The sequence below is a fragment of the Nannospalax galili genome, unplaced genomic scaffold (genome assembly GCF_000622305.1).
Source record: "Nannospalax galili isolate Female #2095 unplaced genomic scaffold, S.galili_v1.0 scaffold113, whole genome shotgun sequence".
Taxonomy (NCBI): Eukaryota; Metazoa; Chordata; class Mammalia; order Rodentia; family Spalacidae; genus Nannospalax; species Nannospalax galili.
In genome coordinates this window covers 3210861-3228469 of record NW_008335444.1, presented here as the reverse complement: position 1 = coordinate 3228469, position 17609 = coordinate 3210861, and the positions used below count along the sequence as shown (strand labels likewise).

Sequence of the window (17609 nt, the reverse complement as noted above, 5' to 3'; positions counted from 1 at the left end):
CATGTTAAAATACACACCCCCTAAAAAAAAAAAAGAAAGCCTAGGAACATGTGGAAAAGTATGGAGAGTTGTGGGCTTTTTTTTTTTTTTTTTGAGACAGGGTCTAATACCCAGGCTGGTGTAAAACTTTTTACGTAGCACAGGGTGACTTTTTTACCCCAATAATTCATTTTTTATTGTAAATGTTTATTTATTTTATGTGTATGAATGTTTGTCTGTATGTATATATGTACACCACATGTGTATCTGGTGTCTGTGGAAGCCTGAAGAGGGTGTCAGGTCCCCTAGAACTGGAGTTACAGATGGTTGTGAGTTGCCATGTGGATTCTGGGAACTGAACCCTGTTCTGCAAGAGCAACCAGTGCCCTTAAGCTTGTTATTTATTTATTATTTATTTATTTATTTACTTATTATTTATTTTCTTTGCAAAACAGTAATTATCACAAGTTAGGGTGGTATCTGGCTTATAAAACACCTTTAGTTTCTTCATCTTCCTGCTGTGCTGATTTTATTGAACAAGAGCTATCTCAGTAAGTGCACCCAGTCTTTGCCTAAGGAAAAGCCCAGAGAGGACTTTGCATGAGCCTGTGGTATTAGCCAGCTTCCTGGCAATAACTCTTTTGTACAAGGAACAGGGTCTATACTCTCTGACTTCTCCACTGGCCTTCCCTGAGGGAGAGCACAGGTCCCCGATGCCCCCTCAGATCAGGCTGCCACTGAGGAACCATGACTGTCTCATGGGATTTCAAGCTTAAATACTCAGGATATGACAAACCAAATACTCTTCCTATGAGCCTCATGGGGACTCAGCAAATAGAACCATGCCAAAGTCAAGGGCAGCTGCTGCTACCTCTCCAGTTTTCTAATTGCAGTTGAAAGATGAGCAAAGCTACCTTCTTTGATGTAGAAGATTTAAATAAGATTAAAATAACTATTTAAATTTTGATTGTTGGACTGTCTATGCATTCAAATCAGACTAACAGAGAAAACTGGGGATAGCTCTCAAAGTTCTAAGACAGTGAACTACATGGCAAAGAACAGTTTGTAGGCTCTCCTGGCTCTGATCAAAGTCAGTGTTGACTTTAGATAGTCTAAGCTCCCTGTAAGGCACTTCCAAGGGAAAACTGAGGTGTGGCTATTGTTTGACTGTGAGGACAAGAGCTGTTTATTTTCCTCAACACTATTTTACTCAAATTCCTGATCATCCAACCCATATCTAATCAAGAACAAAATCTAATCCAGGCCAAATCTGACTGCCAAGCCATGGTAGGAAGAAAGGAATCACCACATGTAGGCCTACATATCACCTTGCAAGAGCTGTCTGAGCATTTTCAGCTTGTGACAGAAAGTTTTATCCTTATGATTAACAGCTTATGAACTAATACTAATATTAGCAATGAATATTTAAGTGCCCATCTTTGTCACTTAGTGTGCAAGCCAAGTCAGTGGTGTTGACAATGTTATTATTATTCCCTTTTCTAACGCGTTAATGACAAAGCTGGGATTAGAGCCCAGGTCCGCTGCATTCTAAAACTCCATCCACCTTGCCCTCTGTTTCCCAGAGACTATGCTTTTGGTGGAAGTAGAGGGAGTGGTGGTAACTCATGAGGTAGACATCTTTCTACCATCCTAAAGTTCTGCCACATCTTGGTCCCAGAGTTGGGACCATAGCTATTCCTGAAGCCCAGTCCACAACCCTCCAACCTGAGTCTGTGTGCAGGCATGTTATTGAGTTAGCGAAATGAAGCATCTTTTAATGCTTCTGAGAGAGCTTCTGGTTACTAAAGCAGGGGCCGGAAGAGCTGACTTATGGGTACATTTGGTTATCATGGTATGCATGCGCACTGTGGTGTGAATAGAACTATTGCTTATTCATTTGTTCATCCTGGTCACTGATGAGAACCTTCCCAGATGCTCAGCTGAAACTTCCAGAAAGCCTTTACTGATTAGATTGTCTACTTTCAAGTGGTGGGCGGAAGTGAGGGATCCTTTGCCATTGTTCTGTGGGGGTGAATGTGGGTCAGTGATTACCTCTATCTGCAGAACCAATGCATGCCACAGTCTCCTTCTCAGGCTCAAGGCTCTGCCTGTGGATGGAGAGGTGTGAGGCCTGGACCTGTCCCTTTCCCAAATATGTCCATTGTGTATGCAGTTATCAGTGAGTGGGAAGTCCAGTACAGGAAATAACACCAGCTGTGGGGCTGGTCACAGACACTTCCACACAAGCATGCTTAATTGTGAGTATACACGCACACCACCAGGATTGCATGGGGTCTGTAGGAAGAAATGACAGACAGGGGCCCTAGGGATGGAAGACACTTCTGGAAACAGAGGATCCAAAATGAAAAGTACATTTTGTGGGGCAGGACAAGATCTGAAGTCACTTCTTAGTCACAAAAATACTGCACCAGTTTAAAAATTGAACTGGGTCACAGAATAACATTTATGTGAGTGCCATTCAGAAAACATGTTTTTACATTGGAGCCACTTATTTTTGTGTGTGAATTAAGAAGAAAAGACTAGGAAAGGAAATCATAATCACAGATGATTGCTTGGCTGTCTACAAATTTAGCTTTCCTTCTAGTTTCTTCTTTCTCTGTGTATTCACTCATTCATCACCATCATCACCATCACCATCATCATCGTCATCATCATCATCATCATCATCATCATCCTTAATATACTCTCAATTTCTGCTTAGAGGACATTCTTCTCTTCTCCCTTTTAAAGCCCGCTGAACACCTACTTTATGTGTATGTGTGATCATCAACCACCCTGGCAGGGAGCCATGTGGGTGGGTGGCAACTCTTGCTGTCATTCTGGATTTCCCCACCAATGTGACCCTCCCTACAGGGCTCAGAACAGGCAGTGTGGAAAGCCCCTGCTGTCTGCAGCATCCTGCTCCTTTCCTGCTGGAGTCTGCGCCCTCTGACCTCGGGTACAGGGCTGTATGCAGCCAGGGCTTCATAACTCTCCTAGGTGGCTTCAGAGAACAGACCATGACATGAGAGGATCTCTCTCTCTCTCTCTCTCTCTCTCTCTCTCTCTCTCCCTCCCTCCCTCCCTCCCTCTTCCTCTTTTTGTTCTTCCCTCCTCCATATTGTGAATTGAACCCCTAAGACTTGCACTGAGCAATAATCCTAATCCCAATCAACCTTCTTTTCAACTATGCCAGTCTCTGGAAAGAATGTATTTTCATGAGCGTGTGAATGCCACCTGGAGGTGTGCCAGTTGATCTCACAGACGCTCTGTGATCCTGATGATGTTTATTTTACTTGCACTTCCAAATATAGTTAGGACAACCATATTTAAAGTAGGTTTATTCAAAAAAAGATTGTTGGGGATGGGCATGCCCTGGGTTCTGTCTCTAGCACCACCACCCCAAGACAACAAACCAAACCAAATAGAATGAAAATAGGTATTGTGATTACTTTTGCAGTTTTAATTGTTAAACTAATGGTAGGCCAGGTGGAATGGGATGCTCTTGTTATCCTGGTTCAAGACCAGCCTGAGCTACATTAGAAAAGTCTCAAAAAAGGTGTGTGTGGGTGGCAGGTTTGGGGTAGGGGGATGGGGGGTGGTGTAAAGAAGTCAGGTGCCTAGCATGTATGAGGCTGGGGTTTCCTCCCCTAGCACTGGGACAGGAGAGGTGACTTAGCCCTGTGGATTTCACCACTGCCTGACTAATTGAAAGCTCTTTCCCAGTTGGGGGTGCAGAAGGAGAGAGGAAGAGCCTGTTGCTGGCTTCCCAGAATCCTCTGGTGTAACTAGCACCAGCTAACTAATGTTTGCATAATCTTTGCAGAGCAAACCTTTTGGAACATCAAACACTCAGGGTAGTGCCTACGGCTGAACATCAGCTCACTCTGTTGTGACAAGTATCAAAGAGGGATGTAAAAAGTTACTTGTATTTTTAGAAAATGTTTTATTTATTATTTTTATTTTATGTGTATGAGTGTATTGCCTGCATGTAGGTAAGTACACCCATGTCGTGCAATGCCCGCAGAGGACAGAAGAGGCTGTCGGATCCCCTGGAACTAGAGTAACGGACAGTTGTTAGCTGCCATGTGGGTGCTGGGATTCAAACCCAGGTCTTCTGCAAGAACAGCCAGTGTTCTTAACCGCTGAGCCATCTCTCCAGCCCCTTTTTGCAATTTTTGGTCATATGAAAAACAAAGAAGAAAAACAAAACAGAAGTTGGAAAAATCTACGAAAGAAAATGGGATACTTGAGAAATAGTCAGTGAAATAGTCTTCTTATCCCTTCAAGACGAAACAAACCTAAGGAAATAAAAACCATTTGTTCAGATCCATCATCAATATTTCAAAATAGTTTTTAGGGGGAGATTGATCTAGTCCTCAAGGTTTAGTTTGTTTCTTAGGGTTTTTGTTTGTAAATGTTGCTAAGAGATCCCCAAATATATTTTTATAGTTTCTTAAGAGTCTTATATGGAAACGAAAATATCCAAGCACACGTTTTTGCCTTCTCTCTAAATGCATAATTGCTAAAGCTCAGAATGACAGGGATTTGGGTTTGGATGGTAATAATGAAAGATGAAAACTCCTTATGTAGGCTGTTACTGTCAGCAAACAAGGAGCTAATTACCCAAACCTACAGGCTTGAATACATTCACCGCACATGTTTTGAGACAGGGAATTCTCTGGGATTTACAATTTCACATGGCTCAGGATCAGGATTTGTTAGATCTGCTTTGCCAGCCTCCTCTGTCTGTTGCCCAAACTGAGGCAGGAATGCTGGAGAACGTTGGAGACTTTGACAGCCCCCAGACTACCCAAGCATGCATTTTGTTTTCCAGCCATCCTGATTTACATGCACTAATTGGTAGCTAATACAATCCCAGAGGCAATAAAGGTATTTGTTGCTTTAAAATCCCAAGTCCTCTTCTTTTCCCAGCATGTGCTCTAAAAGAGAATGAAACTTTTTTCCATGTACTTCTCCAGGACTCCTGCATTGCGTTAAGACCACAGCAACATCACATCACGCTACAGTTTTGAGGTGCTTGCTGCTTGCCTGGGTGTTGAGTACCTTAACGCTGGGTCGTTCGCTTGTCCTGGAAACTTTTTGCTTATAGTTAATTTTGTAAATATCAACCTAGCATCCAGCTGCCTAGATGACTCCAAGCAATCACAAAAGAGAATACATGGCAAATGACCTTTGTGATCATTTTGGAAAGGTTGCTTTCCCTGTGAAATACCTCTATCCACACCATTTGATTTTTCAGGGGCCTATGCTTCCGTTTAGAAGACAGCCACATATATTGTTTTAATCCTCAAGGCTTATAATTCTATTTAAGTTGATTTTTCTCATTCAGTCTGGGGAAGAAAGAGTTGAGCACAACTGTCTTCCATTGGTGAAGACAAGGTGCACTCTTGCAGCGTGGGGCTCTGACTTGATGCACACAGTAATGAAGGCTTGCTATTGATTTTTCTGTAGCTGCTTGTAACTGTTATAGTTGATACATCAATAGAAAAGGAAAGCACAATGTTTCACAGAGGCAGAAAATCAGAGAATACATGGTGCTCTGACAGTAAATCATGGCATAATCCTAAGAATTGATAGATGGTTCCTGCTAACTTGAAACCCGGGGCTTTCTCTGAAAAGACCATCCTATTATCGCCCAATACTTCCTACCAGACCGATGGCCCAGAATGACGCAAAAGGACGCAAAGCAATGTTTCATCTATGGAGGTTTTTTCTTTTACTCTTGTGGGGCGGGGTGAGGTAGAGTGGAGGGGAGGGTGAGTACGGACAATTCAGCCTGCTGGTTTGCAGTTAGAGACTATTTTCCTCTCTATTCCTAGAACGGAGATTCTAGACTCTACTTTCTCTAAGAAATCTCTGAGATTAATTTCTGAAAACACCAAGTGATGTTGAGAGCAAGCAAGCAAGAAAACAGAGCTGCCATTAATTCTTAACTGTTAAGAGAGTGGAGTAAAGCAGAACGCATGTAGAGTTTGGGTGCCCTTAGAGAAGGCTGAAAGTCTTGCATTATTTGTTTCTGCCTTCTAAAGTGGAACCAAGTACTCTGGCTTGTGTGAGTAGAGACATATTGGGAAGGCCTGCATTCTCCCACACAATCTTCCCACAGGTAAGGCCTCCAAGCTGGTACCATAGCTTGTGATCCTCTCTGTTAAAGGTACGTACCGCCACATTTGTTCTCTACTGAACCTTTTTGACATTTATATGCACAGGGTTAACTCTAAAACAATTACACCTATGCAGGACTTTTAGTGTTTAAGCCATCTTATGAGCATCATGTAACCAGCCCATTAATTACTGGAGCTCTGAGCATTGTTTGAAGCTCTCCCCTATCACACATATTAATTATTTAACAAGGAGTCATATTTTTAAGTGGTGCTGATGACCATCCAGAGTTGTTTGACTGTGATAGCATGGGGCATTAAATATGGATGATACTCACTAGCACAGTGCTTGTGTCTACAGCAGGTTGATGCTATAAAATAAGGTGAAGATGGTTAACCCAGAACTCTGGGTATACAACTTCGTACTTCCTCTGCCAAGTGTCTGCCGATGATGGCACAAGATGGTTTGGTCCCTTAGTTTACAGCTTGGTTTTGGCTGCTTTTTATTATCATTCTCAAGACTGGGTAAATGGAAAGAGGAGGAGGAGGAAGAGAAGGAGGAGGAGGAGGAGAAGGAGGTGGTGGTGGAGAAGGTGGAGGAGGAAGAGGAAGAGGAGGAGACTACAATACACATTTCAAACTGCTTGTTCTGGCTTCTATTCAATGAATGTTCATTTATCCATTGATCTACCCACCCAGTCACCTATCCACAAGCTGTGAGCACCTACTATATGCCAAGCTTTGGGATTGTGGACTTTAAAGAAGTGACTTAACTGTGATATAAACAATGGCACTGAAAGGGCAACTGTTACATGATGCTAAGTACAAAATGCCTTAGGAGAGTTAAGCAAATGTTTGTGAAGAGTCGAGTCAGCATGTGGGCAGGCCCTAAGTGATGAAGAAGAGCCCATAATGTGGAAATAAGGGTTACAGAATCACAGGTAGGGTCACTGCTGCCCCTATACCAGTATGGTCAGTGCTATGCTAAGTACTTCTGGGACACAAAGCCAGGTAGGGTGAGCTGTGAAACAAACTTGTGAGCTGTGTACTCCTGGCATGTGACATTCATGCTGCTGGCACAAAGATTTCTGAGTTCCCACTGCTACCATGCAGCAAATGACCCCAGGACAGCTTTCACTGCTCCTGGGTCCTGTACTTATACCCGCTAGTGTACTTTGGTGTGTGTTGAGGGGCAACACAAATGTTACAACTGCCTCTGCTTTCATATTGCCATGAGTCAGTGGCTGACAGAGTTACTTGCTGGGGCACAAGCAGAGTAACAAGAGGGTCTTTCAATCCTCTAAGCGCTGCACCACAGTCAAAGGGCCCCAGAAGCCAGTGCAGAGGACACCGCCCATCATACACCTTTGGGACAGTGGCGGTGGGAAGAGTGCTTGGCAATCCATCAGCTATTGTGTGCTGCCCTGTCCTGCCACAATCCTGGGCTGGAAATACACAGCAACAAAAAGTGGAGCTAAAGACAGGAAGACAAGGAGGAAAGGACAGAAATGCCCAGAGGGGTCACTTCACTATATGCTCAAAGGGCAATGTTCATTTCACTGCAGATTGTTCATTGAGCTAATAATGTATACAAAGGGAAGATTATTCACATACAAATAATCTTAATTTGAAGTCTATCAGGGATATTTTGTTTTGTCTGTTTTTGAGACAGGGGCCCACCATGTAGCCCAGGGTGACCTTGAACTCACAATCCTCCTGCCTCAACTTCCTGAGTGCTGGGATTACAGTGCTACTGTGCCCAACTCGAGACTTTCGTTCTTTAAAAAAAATATTTTCCCCTCAAATTTGCAGTTCTTATGTCTTTTTTATTTGATCCAGAAATTCCCCGCGTATTATTGCTGCTTTTCCCGTTTATTTTTTATTGTGTGGTAGCATTTTACTCTCTCTACTTTTGAGTTTCTTTTTAAACTAATGTGATTATTAACCAGTAATTATCCAATTTTGTTTCTGTAGTCAATCAATCAAAACCATATTTAATTGAAACTCAAGACACTTAATCAGCCTACAACTGCTGTTTTGCTGACTTGCTACAGTTAAGTAAAAACTAAAGAAACCTTTTGTGTTATTTAGCAAAGGCTAAATAAAATGTAGAAAAGGAAGCACTTTGCTTTAAAACTTTTTAAAGATTTCATTTTTAATTACCTTTGAATATGTTTGTCTGTATGTGTGTATATACTCATGAGTGCAAGTGCCCTCAGACACCAGAGGCATCAGATATCCCTGGAACTGAGATACAGACAGTTGTAAGCCTGATGTAGCTGGAAACCAAACTCTCTTCCTCTACAAGAGCAGTATTATGTTCTTAACTACTGAGCCACCTGTCTGGCTGTAAGCAATTATCAAATAAATGTTCTGGGCATGGAGAATTTTCTGAGAGATTTGTTGATTGATTTTGAGTCCCAACCCCATTTGGGTCTCATAGTCTAGGAACCATGATTTCCAGAGACCTAGAGATGAGCCACGAGGCAGACACCCCTGTGATTTTGCACATGGCACCATTTAACACTTATTTCTGATTACATTTAATGACCACAAATACCCTTTCTTGTTAGTTGAAGAGCTCTTAAATATATCATAAGTTGCCTGAAAAAGGGCCCAGGTTCATTAGGGCAGAGATAAAGAATGGTGTGTGGTTTGGTTGGTACCTATGGATAGTTTTTATATAGGTTATTAAAATCACAGCTGTTAGCTCAGCAAAAAAGATCCAACAGTCCTGTGTCTGTCTCCTCTACCAGTTTCCTATAGCGGTTACAACTAAGTAATCCAGAGTGAGCGGGGTCCATGGAGGAGGGGCTCAGAGAGGAAGACCATTATCAGTCCTTTCTCCTTGTATGCTATAAAGACAGGATAGATTTATGTATTATAGTTCTTTATAAACCAATGCAAAACTGGCTTTTGACTGGGGATGTTAGCTCAGTAGACGGGACTGGCCTTCAGTTCACAGAGATCTGCCTGCCCCTGTGTGTACCACCATGCCTGGCTTTTTAATAGTTTTTAATGTTTAGTAATCATTTTATTTTCCACATTAGTTATTTATGTTGTGTGTGTGTGTGTACACGTGTGCATGTGTGCACCCACACCCTGGCATGCATGTGGCGGTCAGAAGACAACTTGCAGGAATTTGTTCTCTCCTTCCACCATGTGGGTCCCAGGGATTGAACTCAAGTCTTTAAGCTTGGCAGAAAGCACCTTCACCTGAGGAGCCATCTTGAAGATCCCAATAAACTTTTATAAGTGAACATTTTGAAGAGTAAAGCTACATTTAGTAATGTCTTTTTTATATACAGAAAAATTCATTTTTAATACAATTGACACTAAGATGCACATGCGTTTCTAATCTTTATATATCTGATTATTACTAGTCACAGTCGGTTACTGTCTGAGCTCCTTGGTATCTGAGCACGGATATAAAGTCATCAGGTAGATTTCAATGGTAATGTTTTTCACATCTACTAATTATTAAGGAGCAAATTTTTGTGCTTTGAAGAATTATTATTTTTTTAATTAAAAAATTATTTATTTGAAGTGGGTGTATAAATAAATCTTTTTTAATGTTTAGAATAATTTAGTATTATTATTCTATAATTTTATTTCTTTTGAAAGTTCAAACTCTCCTAGGCCTAAATGTGTGAAGCAGAGAACATCCATGTGACAATGTGTGAATCACTTTATTGTGTCTAACCATGACGTGACTGCTGTCCTTCCACTTGCTTTTGTTATTTGGGATATCAAGGCATTTGGAAAGTTACACTGAAGACTTATATGGACAGACAGCCTATTTTTCAGAAGGATCCTGGAGTTCTTATTTTCTGTAGACTCTTGCTTTATGTATCAGTAGTCACTACTTAAGACATATAGTATTCTTCACATAGAAGAGAGAAGACCACCTGCTTCACACTCCCCCGAGAAGGTACTTAAAAGATGGGCATTACTGTGGGAATTCTAACTTGCTGGTTTTCCTTAGCATAGTCCTTTAATCTGATTCCTGAGGAGCAACAAGGTTGAGGAATAATGACCTAGAATGCTGGAGCCTCTCCAGACAAGGTCATCAAAATGCATGTTCTGAGTCCCCACCTTCTGACATTCTTATTTAGTAGGCCCAGGCAAAGTCCCAAGAGTCAGTGCTTCTCATAAAGACCTTAATGAGGCCAACTGGGCAGCGGGGGGGGGGGGTCCTGGCACTGGTCTAAAGGGCTCTCATCCTCAAATTGTGGGTATGGGAAAAGAGTGGGTCAAGTGGTGGTGAGCCAGTCCTGGACAGCTCCTTCTACCACCCACTAGGTGACCCCACGCTACCCACTCAAGCTCTGAATCCTCATCTGTGAAAAGAGAAAAGTTTACCACTGATCGTATTGGTGGAAGAATTAGACAAGACAGCATTGCACCTGACTGCCCTTCAGGCAGCAGCTAGCATTATGGCATTTTATTTATTTATTTATTTATATTTATTTATTGGTTTTTCTTGCATGTATGTAAGTGTACTACATGCATGCAGTGCTCATGGAGGCCAGAAGGCAGCCCTGGATCCCCTGAAACTGGAATTTCAGATGGTTGTTAGCCACCTTGTGAACACTGGGAACTGAATCCAGGTCCTCTGGAGGAGCAGCCAATGCTCTTAACTGCTGAGCCATCTCTCTAGCCACAATACAGTGGTATTTTAGGAAATATTTCTTAACATTTAAAGAACTATTTTACTTTAAAAATTTTATGTGTTTGTATGGGCACGTGTGGGTGCCCACAAAGGCACTGAATCCCCTGGAACTGAAGTTGTAGTCAGTTGTGATCTACCAGATTTGGGTGCTGGGAATTGAGTCCCTTAACATTTATTTATATTTATATTTATTTTATATGTATGAGTGTTTTGCATGCAATGTCCACAGAGGTCAGAAGAGGGTATTGGATCCCCTGGAGTTTCAGATGGTTGTCAGCTGTCATGTGGGTGCTGGAAACTGAAACCAATTCCTCTGCTCAAGCAGTCAGTGCTCCTAATCACTGAGCCACCAAATATTCTCTCTCTCTCTCTCTCTCTCTCTCTCTCTCTCTCTCTCTCTCTCTCTGTCTTTTTGAGACAGGGTCTCTCTGTGGTTCCAGCTGGCCTGGAACTCACTATGTAGACCAGGCTGGCCTTGAACTCACAGAGATCTGCCTGCCTCTGCCTCCCAAGTGCTGGGACTAAAGGCATGTGCCACTACTCCCCACCAAACCTGGCTGCTTAACATTTTTAACATAGACTATTTTAAATCTGTAAGACTTGGTGGCGTGTTTAATAGTGTCTTTTTTTTTTTTTTAGATTAAAGGTAAAGGTAATAGAGATTGAAAAAATGCATGGGGTTAAGAGAAGTGAGGAATTGTTTTCCAAATGGGAGGATTGAGAAAGTCTTGCAGAGGGAGAAAAGCTTTATCTGAGTGTCAAAGATCGGAGGGGAGCTTTGAATGGCATTTCAAGAAGAGGAGAACAGTAAGCAGCTTCAGAGTTTGAAGACATGGGAGAGGTTCCTAGAACATCAAATGTGTAGTTTGCTGGGGACAGTGTGCTGAGAAGAGAGAGGCCAGTGACACACAAATTTGGAAAGACAGACTGGAGTCCCACTGTGTAAACTTTCATATGAAACTGTGGGCCTGCAGTTGTGTCAGGGGTAGTGATGGGAGGGAGGAGAGTGAGAGATCTCAGGACCTTCAAAGAGTGTGGCTTTGCTGGTCTGCCAGTGAAAACACTTTGCTCCCGTTCCATTATAAGCACATCAGTGACAGAAGAACACAAAAAGGCACACGGTGACATGGCCAAGATCAAATACTATGAATATCTCTGTCAGAAACCAAACAGAAGTGCAGAGCGGCAAGAGCTCCAGTGGTGAACAGGCTGAAGTCCAGCCTGTAAGGTGATGGAGCTCAAGCACTGTAGATCCTCTGAAACCAGAGGCCATTGCAGCTAAGTACAGCCTGGAGCAGTACCTAGTCCAGGACTTCATGTCTGCCTCCGTTTGTAAAAGAACACTGTGTGGGAAGGGGTGGGGTAGCAGAGTCCAGACCGGGAGCTAAGGTAGGTCACATACTGTGGCTGTGGTGGGCTATGAAACAGTGTCAATACAGTGCAGAAGCCCAAATGTCACTACGAGACTCATCCCTGGACTTTAGAGCTTTTAGAGCCAGATGGGAACAAACCCAGAGATGGTGAATGAGGAAGAGTGAATGCCAAGCAGGCAAGAAAAGAGGAAGACCCAGGGACAATGGCAGTCAACAAAATCGCTACTCTACAGAAGCCAGAAACGGTACCACAGGAAACTAGGAAAATACACACACCTAAGAGCAGGCAACCGCAATCAAAATGCAGTGCACACTTCCCTAACTGACAGGTGAAAACTTGAAAACTTAAAATCTGGCTTGCTTATTGGTTCAATAAATGACTTGATATTTAAGTATAGTAATAAGTATTATTGTGAAAAGATAAATTATGAAGTGAAAGAGGCAAAAATTGAATGCTAATAGGTACACATGAAAAGGAACCTGTCTGTAATATTTAAAATACAAAACAATCACAGAAAAAAATGCAGTTGGTGGAATATATGCTAGACTAGATATAGGTGAAGAGGGAAAGATATTAATACAGGGTCAGTGATGTGGCTCGGAGGTGGGCGCTGGCCTAACAGGTGCCAGGCTCTGGGCTCTATGCTCAGCATTTCCAAGACAGTTAATATATAAAAAGCATTATGAGACAGAGGAGAAAAAGTAAAAAGGGGACAGCAGCAGATGAAGAGATCCTAGCACGTGCTTAATAGGAGTTAGCTGAGGGAGTTAGATGGAATAGAGAAAGAAAAGAACAGAATTTTAGACTAGCTCCTTGTTGATGTGCCCTCCTGGTTTGAATGTAGACACAAACTTCGTACCGAAGAATAAGACAGAAGCAGCGAAGGGAAGACTTCGGAGGAGAAAAGGCAGCAGGCCTCCAGAGGTCTTTCCAGGGGTTGGAAAAAGCATTGCCAGCCAAAAAGTTTATGACCAAATATATTAGCATCAAAGACGAGGATCAAATATAGAACACTTTATACACTGAGGACTAGGCTGATTGACCAAAACGCAGATCACAACTTATTCTGTAGGAATCACGCAGCTGCACACTCATGCACACATGGATACACACCCACACACAAATGAGTGTATATAAAACTGGTGAAGCACATAAACTTAATAATTGTACACGCTCACTGGATGTCAACACTCGTTTTTATACTGGAGTAGGCAAGACGTTGTGCTAGGGATGAGAAGAAGGCACGTAGGACCTGGTGTGTGAGAGAGATAATGGACTGAATTAAAGAAAAGCAAAACAAAGCATAGTCACACAGGCTAAAGATAACTCTCTTAATGTTAGACAAAGTAGATTTTAAGGTAAGAGCATTTAAAAAAAGAAAAGAAAAGACAAAAACCACAAAGTTGAGAGGGAGACGTGAAGGGAGAGTGTGCCGGGGGTGTGCCAGGGAGAGTACCTTTTTTTAAAAAAGGAGTTTATTGGTCTTTAAATGGCTCAATTGCAAATAAACAAACCAGGTAGCCGCATCAGCCTAAGACATGGGATGTGTCTTTGTCAGCTGGCTTCATAGCACCTCAGTACCAAAAGTCTCAAAGCAGAGTCACAATGTTAGTGGTTAGGACCAGGTTCAATAAGACTGCAGTGAGTACATGCAGAGATTAGCTGGGCTTCCTGGTGGGGTTACACTGGGAACTCTAATTCTGCACATGGCATAACCTGTGAAAATATGAAATCAAACCCCTAAGGACAAATATTTATGACAGGCTGGATGTACTATCTAGAGAGTAGATGTCCTAAAAAGCTTATTTTTGGGTAAATTTACATATACACTTGTTACCTGGAATGCCTGAACATTGTTTTGACCTTTTGAAAACAAGACTGTGCAAAAAGAAAGAGAGGAGACTGGGAGGTAAAGATGATTGAAATACATTGTATGCAAATATTAAATTCCCAAAGAATAAATTAAAATATCACATAAAAGGACACTATTAACAATAGGAGAGTCTACTAAGAAAGACAGCAAAATTATCAGAATGTAAGTGAACAACAAATATATTATATTACACATACCAAACTTCCAAAAATTAACTAAATATCCAAAGAAGTTTCAACGGTATGTGTAAGCTCATAGCACCATCAATTTACAATCCAAAAATGAAGAGACAGTCAGACTCCTGTTTGGAAAGTTTTAAAGCCTACTGTTAATCATTGATTTTTAAGAACACAGTACAACACGATAGAGTCAAATATAAAATATTTGGAGCTGACTACAGGGCCACAAGAGGCCCTTTCAGGTTGTGTTAAGGGCTACCCTTGTATAGACTCTTATGTGAGTGGCGCCCCCTAGAGCTCTGAAGTGTGACCTGCATGACCCTAAAACCGTCCTGAAAACCCAGCAGATAGAGCTAGGGCTGCAAGAGGCTACTTTCTAACCTTAATAGAGTTCATGAAAAATACAAATGCTCCACTGAAAAAAGATTAACAGATTATTCAACTCAAGAAGCTGGGATAGGAACAGACAAATAAAGAGGAAGATTTATTGAAATAGAAGGGAAAGAAGAAGATAGCTGTGTATCTCCAAAATCAACATTTTCTTCCTTTCTTTCTTCCTTTTTCTTACTTTTTTCCATTTTTTCTCTCCATGTAGACAAAACATTTCATACTAATTTGGGGGCTTTAGAATTAACCATATTAAAGACTAAAAGACAGAAGCTGTTATCAACATTCCAAGTTAACATTATTGAGTCAACAAAATAAGACAAGAAAAGAAAATCAGAGCAAAGACCAATATGTATTCACTTCTGGGCTGATGTTTATATACGTCCAAAGTAAACTACAGAAAAGCCACTTTAAATAATAAGGGAATCCGGTGGTTTATTAAATACAAGTTGACTTAAAAATTCAGTCACATTAGATAAATAGAAAATGCCATGGGAAAAGGTTGCATTGTGATGACAGACTATATCAAGGGGCTGAACAGGATGAACAGAATGCATCGTATCTCTGAGGAGAAAATGACATGGATTCCCTGAACAATGTCCGTGTGCTGCTTACTGGATAAAAGATAGACTATGTTCATGAGAGAGAAGAGAAGGAAGGGCTTCTGTGAAGTAAACACCTTTGCCCAAATTAATCTCTAAATACAACATAACTGCAATCAAAATCCCACCTTTTTGTTGTTTATGGAATAACAACCCGAACCTAAAATTTATATGGAATAGCAAAAGCCTAAGAACAAGACTATTTTGAAAGAAAAGGTAGAGAGACCGATGAGCCAGTTATAAAGATTCATTAGAAAGATTTATAAAAGAAGGATTAAAACACATGAGCGTTACCTTGAAATAACCAAATAGGCCAATGACATAAGATAGAAAGTTCAGAAAGAGAGTCATATATACTCAGATACTGAATATATAAAAGAGAGCATTAAACAGTAGGAAAGCAACTTAATAGTGTTTGAACAACTGACTACCTTATAAGGAAAATAAATTAAAAACTCATGCAGTACACACAAAAATAAAGTGTGAGCATTTAAAAGATCTAAATAGTAAAAGCAAGGTTTTAATGTATTTGGTAAAAAGCAAGAGGAAGATATGACTTTATAGGTTAAGAAGGGTTTCCCAAAGAAAATACAAAAAAGCAAAAATAACAGGAAAATAATGATGAATATGGCTGTGTTTGTGAAATCAAAGAATCTACCCACCTACCCAGCCACAGAAAGGGCCCTTTAAATTGGTAAGGAAAAGCTTACATCCTACCGGGCAAACATGAGCAGACACTTCAGAGAAATAGGTAGAAAGATGTTCAGTGCTACTGGTATTCAGAAATGCAAATTCTAAAGAATAAATTACAACAATAAATTATGTTGATTATGATATGGAGAAACAGGAATCCTTGTTTACTGTACATTAAAATATAATTTGCTATAACCAAGTTTGTACAGTTAGAAATAACTGTATAAACAAGTTAGAAATTTCTAGAAATAAAATGATTGCCCAATAATATAGAATAAGACATGGAGGGAAGTGCTTTTAAAATCTTTTTTTTTTTTTTTTTTTTTTTTTTTTTTTTTTTTTATAATTCTTAGTGTGGCATTTTGTGATAAATACCTAGGAACTGGAGAATGAATCACTAAACTGTGGGGTTTACTGTCTAATGGAATAGTTTGAGCAATGATAAAGGTGGTCTAGGTTTCCTAAGGATTCCAGAGGTTTACAAATCACAATAGCAGTCTGGAAAACAGCATGACCAACAGGGCAAATCAAGATGTTCTTAAATGTGAAAAGCCTTATTCTTTTGTAAGACCAGAATACGTTTCTGTAGCTACCTCTTTGAGAGAGGAATTTCCTTGAAGTTATAATTAGAACTGATACTGTTACAGTATTCCCAGGCCCAGGCCCACTTGATAACGGCTCCCTGGACATGGGCCAGCACACATGCTTATCCCATTTATCTCCCAATTCCTTGTGGCCAACAACAAGTTATTTTCTCTTAACTTTAGAAGAAATCACTGCCTGCTGCAGCTCTGTCCTGACCATTCGTGTTGGGAGCATCCTAAAGACAAAAGTTTTATTTCTACACTCTTAAAAGTTTTTGAACACACAGAGTAGTTCACTTTTAATCCCCATTCTTCTGTCTTCCTCTCTAATGGGTCTAGCGCTCTTGGTCTGAAGCTGCTAATACCAGGGGAGGCAGAGTCTGCTAACTACCCAGGCTCAGAGCCTCTGACCAGTGATCAGATTCTGCTCACAATAAAGAGCTTGGCTGCCAGATACTTCTTCACATTAAAAAGAAAATCTGCACAGAGGCCCCAGGCCAGAACAAGGATCTGTGCCCTGTAGTTTCCTTAGTACTCTGGCTTTGCAATGAGAACTTGCAATCCCATTCTCCAAACCAGGAAATAGCAGTTCTCGCTCAAAGTCACCAGGCTGCATTGCGACACTAGAGAGGGCAAGATGCTAGTCATCTAACAATGACTAGTGCTCAGCTTCTGCTTTCAGGTTACGTTTAGGTTTAGAAGGATTTGATTTCTTCCGGGATTCTGACTGGTCTACTTAGAATGAGTTACCACCATCGTGTTTGACAAACGTGTAGAACGCCTTGTGTTTCCATAATCAATTAACTTGAAAAGCTGTTGGTGTCTGAAATACATAGTCCTCCATTCCAAGACTTAGTACCTGGGTGATTTTTAGGCTGTTGCTTCTCTGCTCTGATCTCAGAGGAAGACAGCACAGGAATAACTTTGCTGTGAGGATCATAAAACACACATACAAAACACTAAGCTCACAAACAACAGTGTGATGGCTAATCCTGGGTGTCAATTTGACTGGATCTGGGATTAACTAAAATGAGAGAGATCTTCTTAACTGGATCATCTGAAGCTGGAAGACACACCCTAAATGTGGGTGTTACCTTCTGATGGCAGCCCATATAAAAGGCCATGGCAGAAGAGATCGTTT

General features: G+C 41.1%; 1 protein-coding gene across 6 annotated transcripts in view; it reads right to left on the bottom strand.

Moving 5' to 3' along the window:
- Nr5a2 (nuclear receptor subfamily 5 group A member 2) overlaps positions 1-17609 on the bottom strand; it is a 141368-nt gene that overhangs the window by 19362 nt on the left and 104397 nt on the right. The window contains exon 8 of one of the 6 annotated variants that reach the window (XM_029562148.1): positions 4215-4280. The exons of the other annotated variants lie outside the window; for them this stretch is intronic. Within the exon in view, the coding sequence (XP_029418008.1) occupies positions 4240-4280 (41 nt within the window). The 3' untranslated portion in view covers positions 4215-4239. Of the gene's footprint in view, positions 1-4214; positions 4281-17609 lie in introns of those variants that run through there. 6 annotated transcript variants of the gene reach the window in all.